At 59.6% G+C, this 23,948-nt stretch overlaps 1 protein-coding gene across 1 annotated transcript in view; it reads left to right on the top strand.

The window, feature by feature from the left end:
* CROCC2 (ciliary rootlet coiled-coil, rootletin family member 2) overlaps positions 1-23,948 on the top strand; it is a 72,946-nt gene that overhangs the window by 3,888 nt on the left and 45,110 nt on the right. Inside the window, exons 2-13 of the mRNA XM_087424515.1 lie at positions 8,254-8,404; positions 9,003-9,151; positions 11,518-11,624; positions 12,921-13,086; positions 17,277-17,380; positions 18,054-18,281; positions 19,616-19,712; positions 19,791-19,880; positions 20,008-20,214; positions 20,491-20,702; positions 22,800-22,982; positions 23,540-23,684. Of these exons, the coding sequence (XP_087280641.1) occupies positions 8,254-8,404; positions 9,003-9,151; positions 11,518-11,624; positions 12,921-13,086; positions 17,277-17,380; positions 18,054-18,281; positions 19,616-19,712; positions 19,791-19,880; positions 20,008-20,214; positions 20,491-20,702; positions 22,800-22,982; positions 23,540-23,684 (1,839 nt within the window). The remainder of the gene's footprint in view (positions 1-8,253; positions 8,405-9,002; positions 9,152-11,517; positions 11,625-12,920; positions 13,087-17,276; positions 17,381-18,053; positions 18,282-19,615; positions 19,713-19,790; positions 19,881-20,007; positions 20,215-20,490; positions 20,703-22,799; positions 22,983-23,539; positions 23,685-23,948) is intronic.

Below are 23,948 nucleotides of genomic sequence, written 5' to 3'. Positions count from 1 at the left end.
GGGATAGGATGAGGCGGGATGGGATGGGGTGGGGCAGGACGGGATGGGGTGAGTTGGGATGGGATGGGGTGGGATGAATGGATAGATGCATTAGAGCAGAGGCTGGCAAACCTTTTCTGGAAAGAGCCAGATAATTGATATTTCAGGCTTTGCAAAACATAAAGTTTCTGTAGCAACTAGTCAACTCTGTAATCGGAGCGTGAAGGCAGCCCTAGACAGTATGTAAACAAACGAGTGTGGTTATATCCCAATGAAGCTTTATTTACAAACAAGTGGCAGGCCAGATTTGGCCTCCAGACTCTAGTTTGCTGACCTCTGGATTAGAGGATGGATGAATAAATGGATGTGCAGGTGGGTAGGTGGAAGGACTGTCATACAGATGGTGGTAGATGGTTAAATGGATGGGCAGGCATGGTGGATAGGTGGTAGATTGGAGAATGGATGGAAAGACATTGCACACAAAATGTGGGGGTAAAAGCAGAACCCCATATTCTAAGAACTGGCCTTTCAGATGAAAAATCACTGGATTTATTTTCTGCTTTTGGTTGAAGTATTGCATGCGCGGAGAAAAGAGCAGCCATCCTAAGTGTGCAGCTTAACTGAGCCCCCCGTGCAACTAGCACTCACATGTAGTAGAGCATTATCAGAATGCCAGAAGCTCCCACCCAAGACTTAGGTTAGTCTTGCCTGTGTGGGAACTTTCTAAAAATGGAACCATGTATATATGTGCTCTTTGGTGCAACGCTACATTTGTGAAATTCACCCAGAATGTAGCAAGCAGGTACAGCTCACTCATCTTCATTGAAATATAATATTCCATTGTGTGAATATACCACACTTTTTATCCATTTTATTGTTAATGGCCATTTGAGTGGTTTCCAATTTGGCCTAATATGAATAGCACTGCCATGAACATTCTGGTACATATCTTTGGGTGCCATACGTATACATCTCTGTTGGGTATATACCAAAAGTGGAAATGCTGGGTCGCGGTTTGTGTATGTTCAGCTTTAGTGGATACTGTCAAACAGATTTCTAAAGAGGTTGTACTGATTCTTAGCGTGTGAGGGGCTGGTTGCCAACACTTGGCATTTCCCACCATTTTCCTATCTAGCCATTATGGTGAATGCACAGTGGTATTGCATAGTGATGTTAATCATCATTTACCTGATGACTAATGGAGTTGAGGACATTTCTCTGTGCTTATTGGCCACTTAGATATCTTTTTTTGTGAAGTGTCTCCTCCAAAATTTTGCCCTTCTTTCTTTCGGGGTGCCTTCCCTTTTTATTATTGATTGGAATTTGATTGCGTAATCTGGAAACATGTCCTTTATTGAATACATGCATTGCAAATATCTTCTGTGAGTGGCCGTTTCATCTTGTAATGGTGTCTTTTGAGGAGCATTCATAACTTTAATATAACACAATTTATCAATTTTCCCTGTTACGTTAGTGCTTCTTGTGTGCTGTTTAAGAAACACACTTCGCCTACTCCAGGGTCACAAAGATGTTCTTCTATGTTTTCTTTTAAAAGCTTTATTGTTTTACTTTCACAGTTAAATCTGCAATCCATTTGGAATTGATCTCTGTGTGTGACAGTGAACCAGAGATTACCACGCATTTCCTTCCATACAGATATCCAGGGGACCCAGCCATTTCCCCATTGCAATGCTGTGTCACCTTTGTCACACACCAGGTGTGTGTGCGTGTCTGCGCCTGTGTGCATGCATGTGTGTGCATGTATGGATTTGCTTCCAGAGCTTATGATCTCTTCCACTGGTCAGTTTGTCCTCATACCAGCACTCTGCGTTAATTACTGTAGCTTTATAACCTGGCTTCACATCTGGCGGCTTCAGTCTTCTAGGCTCATTCTTCTTCCCAATTACCTGGGCAGGTTTGACTCTTTCCATTTCCACATGAATTTCAGAATCAGTCTGTCAATTTCTACAAAATAAAAGCCCTGCTGGGCTATAGACTGGGATCTATAGATTAATATAAATTAATCTATAGATTAACTTGAGGAGGACTGACATCTTTACAATATCGAGTCTTCCAATTCATGAACACAATCTATTCTTCCATTGAAGGTTTTCCTAATCTACTCAACTCTTAATGCTCAACGGAGATGTCTTGCACGTGTTCTGTTATCACACTTCCTCCGAGGTAGTTGATGTGTTGGATGCCATAATCATTTTTAAAATGATAACAGCCGGGGAAACTCTGTGTTGGAGCCTCCTCAAATCTCTAGCTTTGTCACTCCAGCCCCAGGCAGCTACGAAAAGCTTCGTTGGCTGCTCTTTCCCCATTGACAACACTGCTCGGGCCAAACTTAGAGCATCCGCCCCCAGCCCACGACGACAAACAGCTCATCTCCAATGCTTCCTACTTCTAATTTCAGTCCATCTGTCTTATTGCTTTCATAGCTCTCTGATCTCTTTAAAAATAGGAGCTTCATAGCTTAACTGGCTGTTCTAGTTGCTGCAAAGCGGGGACTGGCTCCCTGCATCCTCCTGCATCCTTCCCAGAAGGCAAATTCTGGATCTCTGGATTTTAACTTGTTGAGGACAGAGTCTCAACCCACAGGTTTTGTAGGACCCTGGGAATTCCCCTAGGAAAAGGAACACACTTCTTGTGGTGGAATTTCTGTCATGAAAAGATTAAACATGTTTTCAAAGTGGGGAGCCTAAGGAGGGAGGGGAGGAAAGGGAAGGTGCCAGGGGGAGGAGGGAGTGGGGCAGTGCTGTCAGGAGGTCCCGGAAGGAAGGTGGGCACAGTGAAGGAGTCACTGGGGAGGGTGGTGTGGTCTCCCGGTTCTGCTGCCGGCTCTGTTGCTGACTGTCTCTGCCTCAATGTCCCCATCTGTACCACTAGGTGAGACAGATGGTCTCTGGGGCTCCCCAGAGTCTGAGTGAGCGAGGGCCCACCCACGGACAGGAGCTGGGATGGTTTGAGAGTGCCGGCTGTGGTGTAGCAAGCATCCATCAGTCACCTGCCAGGGGCCAAGCTCTGTGCCACTCCTGAGCAAACCAGGGACGGAGAAGGAAGCTCTGGCCCCCCTCAAATCTCCCATCCACTTGTGCTGACACAGCCAGGGTCACTGCACTAATCAGACGGGCCACATCCCCCTCTTCGTTCAGAAACACCACTCCCTACTGCCCCAAGGCCCCATAGTCGTCCACAGGACGTTCAAGGCCGTCACAATTTCCCCTCCTGCCCCGTTCACCCCCGTCCCCGCCCCTCCTCCCCCAGGCCCCATGCAGACTTTGGAGGCCTGCTTACTGCCCATGCGTCCACTGTTCCCTCCACCTGCACACCTGACCTGTGCCCCCTCTAGCTGTCAGACTCTTACTTATCCTTCAAGGTCCAACTCACCTGCCACCTCTTCCAGGAAGCCTGTGGGCACTGGAGACACAGGAGCAAACAAAACAAGATAGACAGAGTCTATCTGTCCCTCCAGAGGGTTTCTTGGTATGAGTCATTTGGCAGTTAGTGATTCATACCTTAGGCTGGGTTTCCAATCATTCGTGTAGTGACTTGGGTCTGAGCCCACTAGTGTACCAAGCACTGATTGTGCTGGGGCTGGGGCCAGGGGAACAGAGATGAACAAGTTGTCTCCCCTCATCTCCAATGCCTGGCCTGGTCTCTCCTTTATTATTAATTGAAGACCAAACTGCCACTCACAAGACGGGGTGACGCCCAGGCGATAGAGTGCTCAACACACACATAGAGATCTAAACTGAGCAGTGCTGAGATACCGCACGTCGGCGGCCAGGTGTTACTCCAGACACAGAGAAGCTCTTTTTCCTGAGGAAATGGAGCCTGGCAGGCGGCCATCCAGCCAAGCCACGGAAGGACGGCAAGCAGACGTCCGGTGGCTGGACTTGGCTGGAGGCCCTGTCCTCAGATATGTTCTTCGAGCTGTGCCCACCCCTGGCAAGGGCCAGAGCTGCCACCTGGGGATGTGGGGAGGTCTGCGGGAATGCCTGGTGCACAGGCGGAGACGGGGGAGGAAAGTCGGCAGCCGGTGGGGGGGCCTGGGCTCAGGGAGTGCCACACAGGGGAGGAGATCTGAGGACAGGAGTCAGCTGAGTCCTGCTCTCCAGCCACAGGGAGGACGCTGGCTCACCAGTAACCAACGTCACAGGCAATTAGGGGTCCAAGGACAGGGTCCCAGCCCCAACACTGCCACTTGTGAGCAGGTAACCTTGAGCAAGTCCCTAACTTCCTCACCCATAAAGTGGAGGCAAGAAGCTGCTGATTCAGGTCAAGACAATGGATGTGAAAATGTTTGGTAAGAAACCTTGAGTGGTGAATGTCCCTATGCACCCTGCTGCCCCGCCTCACGCAGTCACACGTCGTCCACTTCCACCCGCCCAGGTCCACCCATCCAGCGGACATGGAGCCCCTGCATTCCTTCGGCTCCCTTGGAGCCCCCGCCTCCATTCTCCAAGAGCTAGGCAGGCGCAGCATCTTGCAGCCCCCTCGCGGCCACATGGTGGCACTGTTGGAGCCTGGCGCCCAGACCCACGCAGCTGGCGGTCCACCTCGCAGAGGGGCCCAGGACAGCCCCCCGGGCTCAGACTCCCTCACTCACCCTGCTCCGCCCCAGGATCAGGAGGGTGCGGCCTGGGTCCTGGTTGATTCGGGGTCACCCACGGGACACCAGCTCTCCCAGTGTGACTTTAAACGGAGGTTTTGGTGCCCTCCCTGCCTGCCACTGGGCTTGTCTGGACCCTCCCTGGTCCACCCAGGGGTCGCCCTAACTTGGGTCCAGGTGCAGGGAGCCTCATCTTCCTCCATCCAGAACTCGCTGGGCTCCTTTTGCAATCCATCGTCTTCTCCGCAAGCCCTGAGCAGCCCGGAGATTCAGGAGGAGCCACTCAGGGGGTTCTGACTTGGCCACCACCAAGGGGAAGTAGTGAAATTGCTCTGACTGTGTGATTTCCATTTCTGATGTATAACCCCACTTGCCCTGCGGAGCCTCCGTCCTCATCTATGAAAATGGGGGGTGGGGGTCCCAGAGACCCCATACTCCACTCTCCACAGAGCTACAGCCTCAGGTCTCTGGGACCACCCCCCACTATCTTCACAGATGAGGACACGAGGCTTAGGAGGGCAGGTGCCACGCCAGGGTCACAGTGTGCACTGGCAGTGGCAGAGCAGGGACCCCAGCCCAATTCTCCTGAAGGGGAGCCCTGCTCTGATCCAGGGCTGGGGAGACAGGGGAGCCTCCGGGATGAGGAGCTCTCCCCTCCACACAGCCTCTCTGGGTCTCACACACAGACCCCGGCTAGGCAGGGCCCAAGGGTGGTGCCGCAGGGGCTGTGACCTCACTGCGGTCTTCAGCACAGGTTGAGCTGAAGAGGAGGGCGCTGGGGGCAGGAGGGAGGGACATAGCCAGGCTCCACTGAGTCTGGGCTCTTCTGGGAAACTGATGTCCAACGCTGGTGTCCCCTCTGACCGGCTGAGTCTGCCGTGGGAGGCCTTCTAGAAGTCTCCCCGTGCACTGCCTGGTCACAGGAAGGAGGCCCCGCCTCCGGGCCGCGGAGCGGGCGACCCGCTCGGACCTGTGGGGCTGAAGGCGGCGGACAGTAAGGTCTCCGGGGCGTGGGCGGCGGAGCCCCTCTGGGCCACACTCGAGCTGGAGGTCAGCTCAGCCCTCGCGACACGCCCCGGACAGAGCCCCTCCCCTCCGGTGGTGTCTGCGGGGCGGGGCTGCCCCCACACCCCCCGCGTCCCCCTAGCGCCGCCTCCGCACGTGTCCCCACCCCGCCCCTCTCCCCCCTCCCCGCACCCTCTCAGCGGGAGCTGGGCCGCGGCCCATCGCAGGCACCAGGCCACAGCTGGAACCGATTACGCCCCCAGCGCCTCTCGGGACGTCTCGGCTAATAAGTGACCCTCTGTAAAGGTTCGGAATGAGTCAAGGTTGTGCCGCTGCTGCTTTCCCGTTAGCGGTGGCGCCGTGGATGCCCGGGGGAGCGGGAGGGAGGGCGGGGAAGGCCGAGGGCCAGAGTCCTTCCTGGAGCTGATGGCGCTGCGCGGGACCTGGGGTGGTTCTCGCCACCCCCGCTGGGCCTCAGTTTCCCCGTGTGCAAATAAAGGGGTCAGGGCAGACAATCGCTGAGCCGCTTCCGGCTGCCTTTCCTCCGGGAAAGCAGAGGCTGTTGGTGGTCTTGGTCCCAGGTGCTTGCTTGGACCAGAAGGGATAACAGGCACATCCTCCTCTCCCCTGACCAGGGCTCTGCCCCCCCCACCCCCCACTCCCCACCAGAAGGCTGCCCACTACCCAGCTGAGTAAGATTGAAGGGGGTCACCTGGGGGAATGTTGAGTGAAGGCACCTCCCCAAAGCCCCCAGGGGACTCAAATTCAAACACCCAGGGGAGAACAAAGGCCCCGCTGGACCTGAAGGAGGACAGGGTTCCCACTCCACCCACTCCCCAGGGAGTGGGGTTCCCTATGTGGCATTTGCTCAATGATTGCCCATTGCTGGACTGCTGTCAGGGATGAGAACGGGGCCTCACCAGGTGTCATGTAGGAGCCCGGGTCTTGGGGTGACTCTTGGCAGTCTGTCACTGGCCCAGAAGAGTGGTCAGTTGTTCTGGGGCAGGGGTGGGAGGTGGGGTCCTGGTGGAGGAGGAGGCCTCGTGTCCAGGGAGTATTCGAGGTGGATGTGGGAGGAAGATGCCAAGCTGGGGTCTCAGGAGGAGGGAACGGAGTGAGAGTGTACGGGGACAGTGGGATGGGGGGAGCAAGGGTGCGCCCAGTAAGCCCTCCCCCTGCCACCAGCCTGAGTCTGAGGGTCAGAGCCAGGTGGAGGAGTCTAGACCTGTATAGAGGGTCTTCAGAGAGAGCTGGGAGGAGAGGGGGACAGGCAGGTAGGAGGCTGCGGGTGGTCATTCACCAGGACCCTAGGCTGGGAGAGAGATTTGGGGAGTCACAGGGTTGGGACCATGCTGTGGCTCTGAGGGGCCACAGGGAGAGGGCTTCTGGGAAGGCGGAGGAGGAGAGGGTCTGGGCACGTGGTGACGAGTTTGAGAAGTCTGGGACTCTGTGGGGGGACGTGGCAGGAGGACTCTGGTTTGCCACCCTAAAGAGTCATTGGGAGGGGACATCCCAGTCACTCTTTAATATTTAATTCACTGCCTTAAAGTCAGCTATCCTAAATGCAGCAGGGCAGGTGGGCAACTGTGGACTGTCCTTCCTCCTGGGTGACATTGTCTCATCAAGCCGTCTCATATCCAGAGGTTTCCTGCTGGCTTGGAATGGGCCACCTCTGACCCCAGTGTTCACAGACCCCTGAGCATCCTCCCCACAATCAGCACCACAATTAGACCCAATAAGAAGTCCCCTGCCAGGACCAGGGCCCTAGAGGGCACTCCCAGACCCTCCCCAAGCTGTGCCCTCCTCATGGAGCAAAGAATCCGGAGGGCCAAGCAGAGAGCCAGCTCAGAGCCCAAGACCCCCAAGTCCAGTCTCAGTTACCCAGGACTCTGGAATTTCCTGCCCACTTCCAGGCCTATTCAGACCTTTTCCATAACAGGTCAGCTGTCTGGACTGGCCAGGAAGGAGGGCTGTCCTCACTACCCTCCCACTGCCCCTCCCTCCGTTCTGCCCACCTTCTCCCCGGGCCCACATGTGCCCCTCCCAGTGGACAGGGTGAAGCCCCTCACAGCTGGCCTGGTTCTAAAGGGAGGTGGGTGGGTTGAGCCTCGGTCCTTCTGTCTGTGTCAGCCCCTCTCCTCACCGGACTCTGTGCCTGCTGGGTGGGGTTCAGGGCCCTCCCCCAACCCCCACTGAGAAAACCGTGAGATTGCCTGCTCCAGGTGGGCAGGAGGTTAGGGACCCTGTGGACCAGAGGCGAGGGCGCCTGCCTCCCAGCACCCCTGGAGCGATGGACCTGTGATCACTCAGCCCAGCGCTCAGCCTGGGCCCCGCAGAGGGGGAGCAGGGCCAAAGGACAGGGCGTGGTGCCCACCTCAGCTGGGTCTTCTGGACAAGCTCTTCTCTACGTTTCCTCATCGCTGCTCAGAGCAGTGCTGGGGACAGGCAGGGCGCCATCCCACTTTACTGGTGGAGAAACCAAGGCACATGCCTTGGGTGACCTCAGCCTTGCCCAGTCCTCTCCAGGGCACTTTGCTGCCTCGGAGGAGCCCCGTGGTAGCCCCCACTCACTCCAGTGGGCTCATATGAGGGTGCCTGGCAGCTGTCCAGGGGCCTGCCACCCCAGGTGTCTCTGGGTGGGTGTTTTTCAGAGGCTGGAGGACACCATCCTGAGCCCCATGGCCAGCAGAGAAGACCGAGCACTGACCATGTGTGGGGAAGGCTGGCGGGCTTCACCCACCCCCGTGCCTGCCCGCATCCGTGAGATCGTGGCCAGTAGCCTGGGCGAGGAGCCACCCCAAGGTGAAGGGAGGTGGGGATGGTGGGGGGAAGACACCAGGGGAGCCACAGAGTAGTCAACTGGAGCCCAGCTTCAGGGACCCAAGCCCCCCTCACTGTCCCAGGACCCAGCTGGCCCCTCCTGGCCTGTTGTCTTCCCGTTTGTTGGGGCACAGAGCCATACCCTCTGACAGGGGTCGTGTGTCGATACATCACCCTTACCACTAGGCACAGGGGCCGTCCCGAGCCAGCGCTGCATTTGTGTTTGTGACACATTAATGACCACCAGTCTTGATTTCATCCGTATTTATTTTTTCATTAGATGAGTGAAAATCCTGGGGTTGACACTCAGGAAGCACAGATGCTAAGCAGCCTGCCCCCCCAAGAGCTTTGCCCCCATCCTTCACCCAGCCCAAAGGCCCGCTCACCATGCCCTCCTGATTGTCACACTTTGCAGCCAAGGAACTGGCTCCAAGGCTGCGTCCCTGCGCCAGGCCATCAAGCCGGTCAGACTGCCTGGCCTCGGTGTGTGCTCGTCTGAGGCGCTGAGGACAGGGTGCTGTGGCCAAGGGAAGGGCCCTAGGTCTGGCCACCCAGGCTGACCCCAGTGCTGCACCTGCAGGGGTGCAAGAGCCACCGGCCGCCTCGGCCAGCATGCAGGAGGAGAACGAGCTCCTGCAGGAGGAGTTGTCCCGGCTGGAGGACCTGCTGGCCCAGGCGGGCGCCGAGCGGGACGAGCTGGCCAGCAGATATCATGCCGTCAGCGAGCGGGTAAGTGTGCGCAGTGGGCACAAGGCAAGCCCGAGGGTGGCCGCCTGGCCTGGAGTGAGGTGGTCACTTGTTGGGACTGGCTGTCGTGTCAGTGGAACCATCAGCGGGTCTTAGGACGTAGACTGACAGTGCGTCAGCCACCGCACATCCAAACCCTGTGCAACAGATGGGGAAACTGAGGCTGGAGGTGGGAAGGTCAGAGCTGGACAGGTGTCCAGGCCTCCCCACCCCTCACAGCCCCCCCAGGTCTCATAGCCCAGCATAGGCATTGCCTTGTGCCTGCCTGCTGGGAGCCCTGTGGGGGCGGCCCCGTCCGTCCTGGCCCAGCGTGAGCGCAGCACCAGCACTCAGCCAGTACCTGGCAAGGGAGGAGGCAGCAAACTGGGAGGAAGTGACCCCGCGGGGGTCTTGCTGAGGGATTGGCCCCAGCGCTCAGCCAGAGCCTGTAGAGAATTGGCTCCGTCCGCAGCCCCCACCCCTCCCCGACCACAAGGCCTCCCAGATCTCAGAGGACAGCTGTGACCGTGGCCCTTGGGTCCTCGATCCCTGGTCCCCTGGGCAGCCACAGTGCCTTGCAGGGTGACTGGCAAGCTGCAGCAAGAGGCCTGTTTGGTGATCAAGTGTGAGGCTTGGGAGGGCCTCCCATTGTGTAGGTGGGGAAACTGAGGCAGAAAAGTGAAGGCACTTGCTAGACCAGAGCCTCTTTCACATGTCAGACACTCCAAAACATGCCAGCTTCTGAGGCAGGACTGGGGTGGGGCGGGGGGCCCTGGCACATAGTGTTGGGTGCTCAGAGCCCCTGCTGAGTCTGGCCCAGTTCCCACGCCTCTGTCCTCAGACCCCCCCGTTGCTCTACGTGGCAGGACAGATGATCCCACTTTCCAGATGAGGAAACTGAGGCTCAGAGAGGGCCAGAGTTGTCCAGGGCCATGCTGCCGTTATTGGGGCTGAGACCTGAACCAGGTCTGGCCCTTCCTGTGGTGTGACCAGTGACCAGTGCTAAACGCCTGAGGGCCCCTCACTGGCCTCATCTTCTCTAGGGTCCTGAGGGCTTCCTAGGGTAAGCGGCATCACGAGCCCCACAGAGGTGCCCTCTGCCCCGACCCCCTCACCGTAAACATCCATTCTCATCGTCCCCTCCACCTCCCATGAGCCTCCTAAGGCAGGACCACGAGGGGAGGGTCCTCCTCATCTCGGTTGATCAGGGCCTGGAGCACATCATTGAGCTCGCCTGCCCTCGCTGGGCCTCTGCGGCTGCGGGCCTGGCCATGGGGGTGGGGTCTTCCTAGCACAGGGTGGGGAGATGTTGGGAAGGGGCCCAGGGGAATAGAAGCCGCAGAAACCCTGCGGAAGGATTAGTAAGCCTCGTGAGTCAGATCTGAACTTGCGGACCTGGCAGCTCAGCGCACACGCCGGGCTCCCGCAGGCGTCTCAGTGCACTCTTGTGCAGGTGCCAGAAGGGGCTGGGCCTCCTCCATCCCCCCAAGCAGCAGGGCAGGGCCAGGGCGGGGTGGAGGTCAGGATGGCCAGCGTGACTGTTTCATGGGCATCTCCATCCCAGGTGGCACTCCCAGCCCCCGCCCCCGCCCCCCTGATCCAGCTGGGCCCTCGGCCCCTCCTCTCTCATCCTGCTGGTAGCTGAGGAGGGGCCACTCACCTCCCCACACACATGGCCTGGTCACACCACAGGTGTGGCCTCCAGGCTCTCCTGTCCTTCCCGCATCTCAGCCCCCCAGTAACCTGTCTACTGGGCCTGAGTCCCCCTCCCCGGACACCCCAGAGCGTCTGCCCTGGGTCAGCACACCTGGGCAGGGCCCCCCTGCACCCTCTTTTCCCCTTGGAGCCCCAGGGACCCCATCTGCTTAGGCTCCAGCAGGGAGCAGGGAAGGATATAGGCTCCGGGGAAGGCCTGGCCTGGTATGGATGGCTCCTCCCCTCCAGGCCAGCCTGGGGGCTGCAGGCCTGGGTCACAGTGGGTGTGGCCCCCGCGCACCTGCTGGGTAAGGCTCTGGGAGCAGACAGGTGTGAGCATGGGCAGGAGGAGGAGCAGAAGGGGTGGGCCCCCACACGTGCTCACTCTCACGAGGGTGACCCCAGGCCTGCTCTGCAACTCAGCCATCCTACCCCTTATATGGCCCACCCAGACCCTGGAGGCCCCCACCTCAGCCGGCCGTGGGCACCTGGCACAGGGGCAGGGTATGGACGGCCACCCCTCTGACCCACCGTGTGGAGGGGCCTGAACTTCTCCAGACCCAGCCCGACCCTGGGGGAGCCCTCTCTCCCACCCCAGGAGGGGTTGGTGCCAAAGCAGTCCAGCCCGGGGGGCTGGGGAGTGGCCGGCCAGGTGGGCTAATGCTCCTCTCCAGCTGCAGGCCAGGCTGCAGACCACAGAGGCTCGGCTGCGGAGGGCGGAGCTGGAGCACAGCGTGGACCTGGAGGAGGCCCTCGGCCGTCTGGAGGCCGCCGAGCAGAGGTGAGGCCGGGCAGGCCCAGCAGTCAGGGCTGCAGGGAGCTCGGCCAGCACCCCTCGAGGCAGGAGACCCCACTGTGCTTGAGGCTGTTGGCCAACCTCTTCCCAAAGTGACTCTATGTTAAACTTGCCTGTAGGAGTCGGGGGCCAGGCTCTGTGGGGCAGGGGAAGGGGGCCTGAGCGGGGGAGGGGTGCGGGTCCCGCAGGGGTGAGGGTCTCCCTGGCCCTGCTCTCCCAGCTGTGCCCCCACAGGAGGCTGCTGAGGCTGGTGCCCTGGCTGGTCCTGCAGGCGGGTCGCCCGAGCTGACCCCCGGCCCTGGTGACCCAGCCAGTCCTGGGTGCCCATGGTGCTGCCCTCACTCTCCTTCTTCACACCCGCCCTGACTCCCAGGCCCCTCCGGCTTCAAGCCCCTCTGATGTTGTGGTCAGGGGCGCGTTTGGTCACGTGCAGCTCAGCACCCCCAGTGCTAACCCCAGCCCCCAGAGGTAGCCCCAGCGCCCCCAAGCCCTGGGAATGCAGTCCCCAGAAGGGAAGGGTATCTCTCCATGCTCCCACCAGGGGGGGGTTGAGCCCCCAAGCCCAGCTCCATCTCCAGACCAGGAGGAGGTTAAGCCATTCGTGGAAAACTTCCCATACTTGGTTCACCCTCAGGGACTCTGGAGAAGGAGGAAAAGTGCTGAGAAGCATTTTGAAAACCAGTTTTAAGGGGGGAAATAACCTAAGTGGAGGCTGATGCCCAAGGAGTAAAGAGGAACAGAGAATGCCCTGTTGTGGCCTGACAGCCGGGCTGGGAGGTGCTGGCTCTTGGAGGGTCAGTGCCCCCAACCTGGCAGGCTTGGGCTCCCTGACTGCAGCCACATGCAGACCTGCCACTGGTGGAGAAAGGCCCCAGGGTCACAGGCGGGGCTGGCCCCTCCACGGGGCACGCCAGACTCCCTCTCCCCACCACCCTGCCCCGCTGCAGGGACGGTGCCTCCCTCCTGGCCCTGGTACCCTTGGCTGGTGCTCCCAAGCCTTGCCCCTCTTGCTTGTCTCGCGGTTCACCTCTGCACCCCGGGATTGAGGAGCCAGCCACAGTTGTGGGGGCAGGACCAGAAGGAGAGCACAGAGGGGGAAGGTTTGGGGGACCATCGGGGCCCCATTGCAGGTGGTCCGTGCTGCTTAGGGGCAGTGCAGGGGGCTGCACACCCGAGCTGGGGTCGACTGGGCCCAGGAGGTTTGGGGCCTGGGTCTCTGAGTGCCCCTCTAGGGAGAGGCCACCCACCCACGGCCACATACTGTGGTTTCTGCCTGTCCAGGAGCACAGGCCTCTCCCAGGTGAACACTTTGCTGCGGGAACAGCTGGAGCACATGAAGAAGGCCAATGACACGCTGGCCGAGGAGCTGGCCAGGACGACGGGCAGCATGCTCCACCTGCGGGGCGAGCTGGAGCTGAGGGAGGCACAGCGATGGACTGAGAGAGAGGTGCTCCCCCCCTTTCGCCCATTGGTGGGGGCGCTTGTTTTGGTGCCTGTGGCAGGGTTGGGGGGGAGCCAGCGGGGAGCCAGCAGGGACCAGGAGAGGATGAGTGGCTTCAGCTGTGGCTCCTCCTATGGCAAGGCCACTGGCCTCCTGCTGCACCTTGTCCCCCACTCAGCCGGCTGTGGGGTGGGGGACACCAGAGTGGGGTGACCCCCTCCCTTGAGAGAAGGAGGGCAGAACCCTGAGGCCAGACTTGGCAAGCGAATGGGGTCACAGGGCGGGTCCTGGCTCAGCGTGGCCCACCTTGCTGTTGAGCAGAAAGGAGGCCCCCGCAGGCCTGACTCCTGGCCTCAGAGGGGTCGGAGCACAGCGCTCCAGCCTCAGTCCTGTGGGAGGAAAATGTCCAGGCGTTCATGCCTCTGTTCCCATCTGTCACTGGATGTGGCCCCCTGACAGGGGTGTGGCCTGGGCAAGGCAGCTCTCTGCAGCTGAGGCGGTCCCTGAAGGGCCTGAAGGTGTCCCCATGGCCCTCCCCGTGTCCGCCACGGGCGCGGTTGGCAGGACTTCTCTCCAGACACTGCCTGGAGAATGGCTGCCTCCTGGTGGAAGGAGTGGGGCCGGCCCCACAGACATCCCTCAGACAAGCCCACCTCGGAGGGCCGTCCCTGCACTTCCCACACAGGGCAGCCACCTGGGCCCCCTCAGGCCCTCGGGGCAAAGCTGTCCTGCAGGAGGACTTGACCCCACTGGCCCAAGCCCCTCCACAGCTGTCCTTCCTGTCAGGAGCTGTGTGGACCCTCTGCTGCCACCACCACCCTGCATGGGGAGAGCAGGGCACCAAACAAGCCAACTAAGGCTGCCCTTACACAGTGTCACCAGAGTGCCATGTCTGTCATCACAGGGGGTCGCTAACGGCAGGGCTTCCAGCATGAGGTCAGGGAGGTATTTGAGACGAATCACGCCCCACACCCCTGCCTGGTCCCCATCTTCCCACGGCTAGGCTTGTGATGCTGTGGGAAACAGATGCCCTGGAGGACAGGTCCCTAGAACTCAGTTTGACATTGGTTTATTAAGGGTCTTTATTTCCCCCTCGTTCTTGAAAACGATTCTCGCTGGTTGTAGGTGTTTCCTCTCAGCACTTTAAAGATCCCCTTTCTCTGTGTTCTGGTGGCTCCATCGTTTCTGCTGAGAAGTGGGCTTCCAGGGCCTTTGATTCTGACCGACTCCTCGTAAAGGTAATCTGTCTTCCCGCTCTGGTGCTTTACGGCCTCCGCTTTGACCTGGGTGTTCTACAGTTTTCCATGATGTTTCTGTGTGGAGGTTTCCTTTTGTGCGTCCTGCTCAGGATCCATCAGGATTCCGTGGCCTTCACTATTGGTGGAGAGTAGCCGTTACCTCTTGGAATATCGCCTGTGCTTGCTCTCTCTCCTCGCCATGCGTTAGCCATTCTACGCTCTCTCCCACGCTTCTTAGCCTCTCATACTTTCTTTCTTTTTATCACTCTGGCCTATACTCTAGACAGTTTCTTCAAATCTACCTTCCTGATCATCAGTTTTCTTTTCTGGTGTCCAATCTCTGTTAAACCAGCCCACTTGGCTTGAATTCCAGATATTGTATTTTTCATCTTTAAGCATTCTGGCTGATTTATTTCCAAATATCTTACTCTTAACTCATATTTCCAAGCCTCTCATTTATGTTTAAAAAAAAAACTGTTATTTTGTAGTCTGTGTCTGCTGTTCTAATATCTGAAGTTCTTCAAAGCCTGGTGCCACTGTCTTTGCTGGCTCTTGACCGTGGTGCTTTGTTTCCTTGTGTCTTTAGTGATTTGTTAATTTTTTTAACTAAAAGGTGTTTATCTTACTTGGAATTTTGTGAAAATTCTTTGAAACTTGGAATGAATGTGATATCTTCCAGAAAGGATTTTCATTTCTTCAGACAGGTGCCTGGGGGCTCTAACAGTCCTTGAGGCCACATTGAACTAAATTTTCAGCTTGAGTTTTTTTTGAAACCACCCAGGTTTTGTGAATTCAGGCTGAAAATTCCATAGGTTAACTTGTGGTCTCAAATCCACAGGGAAAATGTTTTTCCTTCCTGTCTTAGTCCATCTGGGCTACCATAACATAGATTGGGGGGCTTACAAATAACAGACATTTATTTCTCACAGTTCTGGAGGCTGGAAATCCAAAATCAGGGTGCCAGCCTGTTCTGTGTCTGGTGAGGGCTGGCTGCCTGGATCATGGATGGCACCTTCTCACTGTGTCCTCACCTGGAAGGGGCTAGGGAGCTCTCTGGGGTCTCTTTTATAAGGGCATTAACCCCATTCATAAGGGCTCCATCCTTGTGACCTAATCACCTCCCAAAGGCCCCATCTTCTAATACCATCACTGTGAGTGTTAGGTTTCAACATATGACTTTTGGGGGACACAAACATCCTCCGTTGCATCTCCTTACAGTGTCCTGCAGGCAGGGGTGTGTGTGTGTGTATGAGAGCATGTGTGTGTGCATGTGTGTTCTAGTACACTCACCTCCAGCACACCTTACTTAGAGTCCAGCTTTGGGGTACCACTTCTGTGTGTGAGTAGACACTCCCTTTGGGTGGGCCCTGGGCTTTTCTCTCTGTCTACTGAACCCTTGTGGTCAAGGAAACGTGGTCAAGTTGCTCAGTTAGGCGAGCAGTTGCCTGTGTTCCTCTCGAGTCCCTGACTTCACTGGTTCCTGGCCTGCGTGTTCGTTACCTTGTTGGCCAGCCCAGTGCTGCATTCAAGAAGTTGAGAAGTCGGGACCCAGCCCTGATGGCCTAGTGGTTAAAGTTCAGTGTGCTCTGCTTCGGTGGCCTGGGTTCTGTTCTCAGTCGCAGAACCACACCACTTGTCTGTCAGTAGCCATGCTGTGGCGGCAGCTCACATAGAAAAGCTAAAAGAATTTACAACTATACATAACTATGTACTAAGGCTTTGCGGGGAGAAAGGGAAGAAAGAAAAGGAGGAAGTTGGCAGTAGATGTTAGCTTAGGGCGAATCTCCCTCTAAAAAAAAAAATTACCAAGTTGTGAAGTCTGCATCATAACATATGTAACCTTATGGCTGGTCCTGGCTCTGCTCCTCGTGTTACCAGGAAGAGCGTCCAGTCCCTGCTCCTGGACGATCACCGTCGGGGTGGGAAGAGGTGCAGCTAATGCAGGTGTACCAAGGCCTCTGGCACCAGGCACAAAGGGGCCTTCCCTGCAGGTGCACAGCAGTGTTACCAGACTCAAGGTGGGGCTCAGATGTGCACTCAGGGGGATCAGCAAAGGCTTCATGAGGGAAGAGGTGGGTGTGTGTGTCTTGAGGAATAGGCAGAACGTGAATGCACTCTATCGGAAAGCAAGGTCGAAGGGCATTGGGCGGGGCTGTAACAGGCGGGAGCCTACGGAAAGCACTGGGCCTGTTGGTGAGCCCTCTGGGGGTCCCTGAGGTCAGCATTCAGGACTCAGCCGAGCAGGGCCTGGGGAGGTGGTGTGGAGACTCAGGACCTCCTGGACTTCAGCTTAGTTCCCTGCAAGGCTGGCACCACTGACCACACATGGCTCCATCCCACTGCTGCCCCACCTCTCCACTCCACAGCCCCCCTAACGCACACGCGCACAGTCCTGCAGGGGCCCCGCCCCCCAGTACAACCCTAATTCGCTCTGCCTTGTCTCAGGGACAGCTCCCTCACCTGCCCCCCGTGAGCTCGAGTGGTTCGAGTGGTAGAGGCTTCTGTCTCCCCCACACCTTCAACTTCAAGGGCCAGGCCCCACCCTGATTTCTTAGGAGCTCTCTGAGAGTAGGAGCTGCTCTCTTGGTACTCGAGGGGCCAGAGCTCAGTGCTGCAGAAGGGCCTGTCGCCCCAGCAGGGAGATGGGGCTGAGTGGGTCCTGCTTCGGGGCAGGAGCTGGGTTTGGTCACCTCCCCGGGTTCCTCCAGGGTGGGGTGGGGGTGATCGAAGCACTGCCCCCTGTGGGGGATTTGCATTATTCTAGAAGATGAGTTTGTGGGACACAGGGGCTGCAGGACCTGGGACATGGTGCAGCGTCCCCTCTTGCCCCCGTTAAGCCTGCCTAGCATGGCGTCTGGAGGAGGGAGTTGTGGGGAGAGTGAATGGGGCCGCAGGGCTCCACTCACCTCCCAGCGCCTGGGCCTCTGCCTGAAGTGGACACGAGCCTGTTGCTTTCAGACCCCACATGCGCACTCGGGGAAGTCCCGGCACTTCCTGCTCCTACGGATGCAGGTCACAGCACTCCGCGCACACCTGGCTGAGCTGCGTGCAGCCACTGAGGGGTGAGTGCCAGCCACACCGCCTCCCGAGAACCCGGGAAGGGATCCATCAGGGCGAGGGAGGAGGGGCATCTGACAGGTCCCTCCAGGCTCCTCCTGTGGGTGCAGCAGCTCTGCACAAGCCCCCACCAGCCCTATCTGGACCTTGGCTGGCCCGTGGGAGTGGTGGAGAGGGCAGGAGAGGTGGACAGTGGGGAGAGGGACGAATGGACAGAGTCAAGTAGGCAGAGGTGCAGGGAGGAGAGCAGGCCAGTCAGGGGGACACTACAGGAGGGGAGGAACTACACAGATGAAGCTTCCGGGTCCCTCTGGTCTTTGCCAGGCGCCTCACATGCAGGGTCCTGGGGTCACCTTGATAGCCATGAGGTACATGTCAGCACCCCACTTATACACAAGGAAACTGAGGCTCAGAGGGTCAATGTCCTGCTCAAGGACAGCCTGTCCTGTCCAGCCTGGCCGACCCCCTGCTCACCCCTGCCCAGCTGTGACATGGGGACAATTGATGCCATGTGGCGGGACTTCTCCTGAGGATGGCAGGGGAAGGGGTCCACTGCGGGCAGAAAGCAGGGCTGACCTGCCCAGACCCCGCCTCTCCCAGCCCGGCTCAGAGCCTCCCGGGCGCAGAGCCCACCACCGGTCCTGAGGCTCAGCTGCTGGTGCCACCCTTGTCTCCCAGGGCTCTCGCTGACATGCGAGCGGATGCGGCCAGGACGGCCCGGCGCCTGCACACGGCCTGCCTGAACCTCGACTCCAACCTGCGGCTGTCGGCCAGCAGCGGGGCCGGCACCCTGGAGCAGCAGGCCCTGCAGGGCGCGCGGCTGGAGCGGCAGCTGCGGGACAAGGTGCGGGAGATGCTGCAGCTGCAGGGCCGCTGGGATGCGGAGAAGGTGGCGCTCCAGGCCAGGTGGGCACCAGGGTCTGGCAGGTCCTCGAGGGTGGAGGTCAGAGGGGAAGGGGCACCCCCGCGCTCCCTGTCTGCCGAGCAGCTGCCCGGCAGCTGTTCCGAGACGCGCCCATCCCTCACATGCAGTTTTGCATCCTGATTTTCACCCAAAATTCTGACTCCAGGACCCCTCCCCTGATGCCGCACACAGTTCGTAATCACTCTCCCAGCGGCTGCACAACGTGGGCCCAGATCTCCTTGACCAGTCCCCTGGAGGCCACAGTTAGGTCTCCCCAACTCGGAGGGTTTCAGTGACCACTGCAGTGGACACACTTGGGCCATTTCCTTGTGGCCGGTTCCCAGGGTGAAATCTTCAGCCCTGAGATCACAAGTGTCCTTCTAGGGGCGGGCGCTTATTTTGAGGTACATCATTTAAGAAGCTGATGCAGGCAGAGGGGCCCAGGCTGTCCTGGTGCGAATGAGACCGGGGACCCCTCTGGGGTCCGTGAGCCTCAGAGTAAGTGTGGAAGGCTCTAGACACAACCCACGTCGGGGATCAGAAGTCTCCTGAGCGCAGCTTCAGCAGGAAATGGGGAGACAGCCCCCCAGTGGAGGCCTAACCTGCCGCCACGGGGTGTGATTCTGCAGAACCTAGGGGTCCAGGCCTCACTTGGCCACAGACACCTGCCAGGCTGCCAGGGTCAAGCCCACTCTGCCCTCAGGGCCCAGTGGAACACACCCCAGCCCAGCCCCAAAGGAGCACCATGATGGGGTCCAGGGGTGCTGGACAGCCCAGTGCAGCCTGCTGGGGCAGTACCCTGGGGCCTGGGGCCACGGGAAAGGAGACCTGGGTGTCACGGGGGAGCCAGGGGTCTTTGAGAAGAAGGCAGCTCCTGGGAAGGAAGGGACAATAACATCACTCATTGTTAGGGTTATGGTGACAGAGGTTTTCCAGACAGAGGGAGCAGCCTGGGCAAAGGCCCTGAGGTGAGTGTTGCATCTGCCATGCCACAAGGACAGGACAGGGCCTCGGGGAACCATTGGATGTGAGAGTGGAGAGCTGAGTCAGGGTCATGGTGGGGGCCTTGAATACTGAACTCAGAGTCTGCACTCTGCTCCGGAGACAGTGGGAGCCGTGGAAGGCTCTAGAGCAGGAGAGAGGCATCTGATCAGACCAGGGACTAAGGCCTGCTCAGACAGAGGTGGCCAATGCCAGCGGGCCAGCCTCACCACAGGAGACGTCTGACAGAGCCAGGGCGTCTCCGGGCCACCCGTGCTCTGGGCTCTGTTCTCTGCGCTGACGACCCTGCCCCCACCCCGCCCCCGCCCCGCCCCGACCCCTGACTTTCCTCCAGACTCTCCGAGCAGACGCTGCTGGTGGAGAAGCTCACAGAGCAAAACTCGAAGAAGGAGAGAAGCATCTCTTCCCTCAAAATGGACGTTCAGAACCTGGTGCGTGGGGCTGGAAGGCGGTGACCCTGCGGTGGGGGGCATCTGTCTGCCTCACTGAGGAGTCTGCCCTGGCCACAGGAGTCCGGGCGCAGCGGAGGCCGGCTGCCAGTGGACGCCCTGAAGGACGAAGTGGAATCCCTGCAGCACGTTTTGAGCAGCATCACTAAGGTTCAGGCCCATCTTGGGTCCTTCCGGTGGTAAAGCAGCAGATGGGTTGCAGGTCCTGATGGTTCCAGCTGACCCGTGAGAGCCTGGAGCTCTCTCCCCTCCATCCCTTCCTCTCTGCACCCTAAAGGTGGCCCAGGCAGACGTGGGGTGCCCAGAGCTGGCATGGAGCAGCAGCACTGAAGGCGGGGAGGCGCGGGACCGACTGAGGAGACCCCCACGCACTGCGTCCCCCCACCGGAGCATGTCCCCGCCATGGGCTCGCTCCCCAGCTGCCCTGGACCCCGCACTGCTGGCCGTGCAGGCAGCCATTCAGAGGCGGCAGCAGCAGGAGCAGGTGGGTAGCCGCGCCCACGGGGGCACCAGAGGCAAAGATGTGCCCTGGTCCCCACTGGGGGCAAAGCAATGAAACCCGCCAGGCTGAAAGGTACCATTACAGGGCCTGCCCGTGTCTCGCCAAGGTGGGCTGACCACTGGGTCTCCATGGGGCCTGCCCCTGAGCCCCACAGCCCCAGGGAGGGGCCTCTGGTCTTAAGTGCATCCTTTCTGGGGAAGTCTGTGGTCAAAGGCCTGTCCAGGCCAGAGAGAGCTCACCTTACACCCCCACACCCAGGAGCTGCGCCTGCAACTGGAGTCCTCCCAGGCGGTGGCGGCCGGGCTCCGGGAACAGCTGTTGGAGAGCCAGCGGGAGCTGCGGGCCTCACGGAGGCTCCTGCAGGAGCGGGCACAGGAGCAGGCGCGGGAGTGCGAGGACCTCCTGGGCAAGCTGGAGGCGCAGAGCCGAGAGGCGCAGCACTGCAGGGCGACCAGCGAGCTCTTGGGAAGGTGATGGGGAGGGCTGGGCCAGGCAGGGTGGGGCCGGGCAGGGGCTGGGCTGGGCAGGCAGTCCCAGTGCTTCCCCCCTAAGGCCTTCCAGCAGGAGGGGAGAGGGCCAGCTCCCAGATAGAAACCCCTCCCAGCAAGGCCACCTTCCCTCGGCCCCCTGCCCGCCCTGAATGGGCCTCCTTTGCCCTTATCTGGGCCCATCTGGGCAGTGTCTGCCCAGGACTCACCTTCCCAAAGTCCAGACTGGGCATGTGCCGGCCCCTCGGCCTGCATCACACGCTCTCCTCCCAGGAGCAGGTTGTGCTGCCTCCACCTCCTGCCTGGCTCCCAGGACTCCTCCCTGGGTCTTACCCCTCCTTCAGAAATGGCCCATAAATCCCGGATTCCCTTCCCTCGCCATCCATTGGGGTGCCCAGCGTGCCTCCCTGGCGTGTCCTGTGGATCTGGTGGCCTGTGGTGCAGTTGGCCATGAGGCTCTCTGGATGCTTCTATGCACATCTTACCGCCCTGGGGTTGTTGGGAGTTGGGGGGCATGTGACAAGATCCCCCAAGATTTTTTTTTTAAACAGTTTTATTTATTTATTTATTTATTTATTTATTTATTTATTTATTTGTGAGGAAGATCAGCCCTGAGCTAACATCCATGCTAATCCTCCTCTTTTTGCTGAGGAAGACTGGCTCTGAGCTAACATCTATTGCCAATCCTCGTCCTTTCCCCCCCCCCCCAAAGCCCCAGTAGATGGTCATATGTCATAGCTGCACATCCTTCTAGTTGCTGTATGTGGGACGCGGCCTCAGCATGGCTGGAGAAGCAGTGTGTCGGTGCGCGCCTGGGATCCAAACCCGGGCCGCCAGTAGTGGAGCGCGCGCACTTAACCGCTAAGCCACGGGGCTGGCCCCCACCAAGATTTATAGTCCTGAATGAGCGGCTCGGTGGGGCTTCCCAAATCCACGCACTGCCTGAGCCGGAACGTGGGGAGCGGGCAGTGTGGTCTGGGTGTGCGTGGGGCGCTCAGGGAGGCTTCCTGCAGGAGCGGAGAGAGGAGCAGGTGCAGCACGCTCGCCATGCTCCCCCTCGCTCACTCCTGGGGGTCGGGCCTATAGCCCCCTCAGGGTGGCTCCTTCTCTCTGGGTGGCCTGACAGTGAGCTCAGGGTTGGGACAGGAGGTCCAAGGAAAAACTGGTCCCAGTCCTGCCTTGAGAGGTGCACAGGGAGGGGCAGAGAGGCAAGCTGGTCAGCTCCGCCTGGCACAGGGGCCTGGGAACGGAGGAGCCAGGAAGGGCCCCTGGAGGACAGAGCTGTGAAGAAGGTGTGTGCAGGGTGAGGCGGGCAGGGGCCACACCACCACACCAAGGGGTGGAGGGCAGTGGGGACCAGTGGGGAGCTATAAGCAGGGGCACCTCCTTCAAACCTATGGCTGGAAGGGCTAGTCCGGCTGCTGTGGTCCTAAGTGGGCCCCTTGGCACCGGGGCTGGGGGGAATCCAAGCGGCATTCAGGAAGTGGGGTCCCAGGTTTCAGGGGCCAGGGCCAGAGGGGGAGCAACTGAGATCTAGCTTCCTGGCTGGTGGGGGACATGCAGAGAGGGCTCAGGACTGGGTCAGCCACTCGTCACGGCTTTGCATGAGGGTGCTGGATCTCAAGGGTCCGGGGCCCTGTCAGGACAAGGTGAGCAGCTCAGGCAGATGTGGAGCCAGGCGGGCGCCGGGTGGGGAGGTGTCCTTTCCTTCCCCTGAGTTCTGCAAGGATTGGCTGAGCTTGGCCTGCAGGTGGCAGAGAGCTGAGCTCAGGGCTCACCAAGGAGCAAGACCCTCAAGTGCTTTAGGGGCTTCTGCGGGGCCTCAGGGAGGGAGACAAGGCCTCTAGTGGCCACCCTGCCTCAGCAGGCCGGCCTGGGGCTCAAGGTGGTTGCATCTTCCTCGTCTCTCCATGTGCTACCCTGAGATCCTGCCCCGAGTGGCCTCCACAGCCTGGCGCCCACTCTGCCCTGCCCACCCTGCCGGGGAGGAGCCTCGAATATGCCCAGTGAGGGTCTCTGCTCCCCTTCCCCTGATGCACATGCCGGGGCTGCTGCAACCTCTGCCTCCCCTGCTCCCAGGGAGAAGAAGGCTCTGGAGTCAGTAGTGGAGGAGCTGCGAGGGAAGGCGGACGCTTCAGGCATGGAGAAGCAGAGGCTGGAGGCCATGAACGCTGAGCTGCAGAGAAGCCTCCTGCTGTGGGCAGAGCAGAAGGAAGAGCTGGTCCAGCAGGGCCAGCGGGGCCGGAGGGAGCTGGAGACAAGGTGGGCTGGGCAGAGGGGCTGTGTGCAGTGCGGGGCCTGCCTCTGCCACCCCGGAGCTGTCATGCCCCCTCTCGGGGCCTCAGTGTCCTCATCCTCTGGTGGGACAGTCTCGTCTCAGGGGGTGGAGGGTGCCTGACGGGACAGCGGGGGTAAAGGGTTCTCCCAGCTCCTCCAGGCTGGGCCATCACCCCCACACCCAGATACCCGCTCCAACGTCTGGCCTGATGCCTGTCCCCAGGCAAATCCACCGGCCCACGCCCAGCGAGGGGGTGTCCCCCCAGCATGTGCGCACACACGCACACACACTCCTCGCCCTGGAGTGTCGACTGAGGCTCCCACCCCACCCCACCCCGAGCCCAGAAACGGGCTGGGTTCGGATGCCACCCCCTCAGACTCACCAACTTCCCAGCCCTCCAGGCTGTCCCCATGCTCCTTTGGGCTCCCTGGGCTTGGAGGGAGGTGGAGGCGACGGCCCTGCCCTCTAGGTCCTGTGAGGGGTCCCCCATCTCTCCCTGAGGAGACCTCACGTCCTCTGCCCTCTGGTTTCCGGGCCTCAGTCAAGGGCGGCTGGAGCAGCTGGAGGAGAAGGTCTCGGGGCTCAAGAAGGAGCTGGTGTCGGCCCGGGAGGCGCTGAACGCAGCACAGCTGCAGAGGGACCTTTTGGAAAGCGAGAGGGAGGGTCTGCGTGCCGCCCTGGCCCGGGTAGGCCCCCGTGCCTCTCTCTCTCACTGTCTGCCCAGCCCGCCTCCCTCCTACTCACCTCTCTCCTCACCCGCCTGGCCCTCAGTTCATCCCCAGAGCTCCAAAGTCACCAATGGCCTCCTCGGTCACAACCAGTGGACACTGGCCGTCTCCCCAGCCACTGGCCACACCTGATTCTCAGTGGTCTCTCCCTCGGCCGCCCTGTCACCTCTCCTAGCTGCAGCCCTAGTACTCAGGGGGCCACCATCTTCCCCAGAGGCCTTC

The sequence above is a fragment of the Ceratotherium simum genome, chromosome 37 (genome assembly GCF_057802395.1).
Source record: "Ceratotherium simum simum isolate JZ-2026a chromosome 37, ASM5780239v1, whole genome shotgun sequence".
NCBI lineage: Eukaryota > Metazoa > Chordata > Mammalia > Perissodactyla > Rhinocerotidae > Ceratotherium > Ceratotherium simum.
Note: the sequence above shows the minus strand (reverse complement) of the source record. Positions and strands in the feature narration are given on the sequence as shown.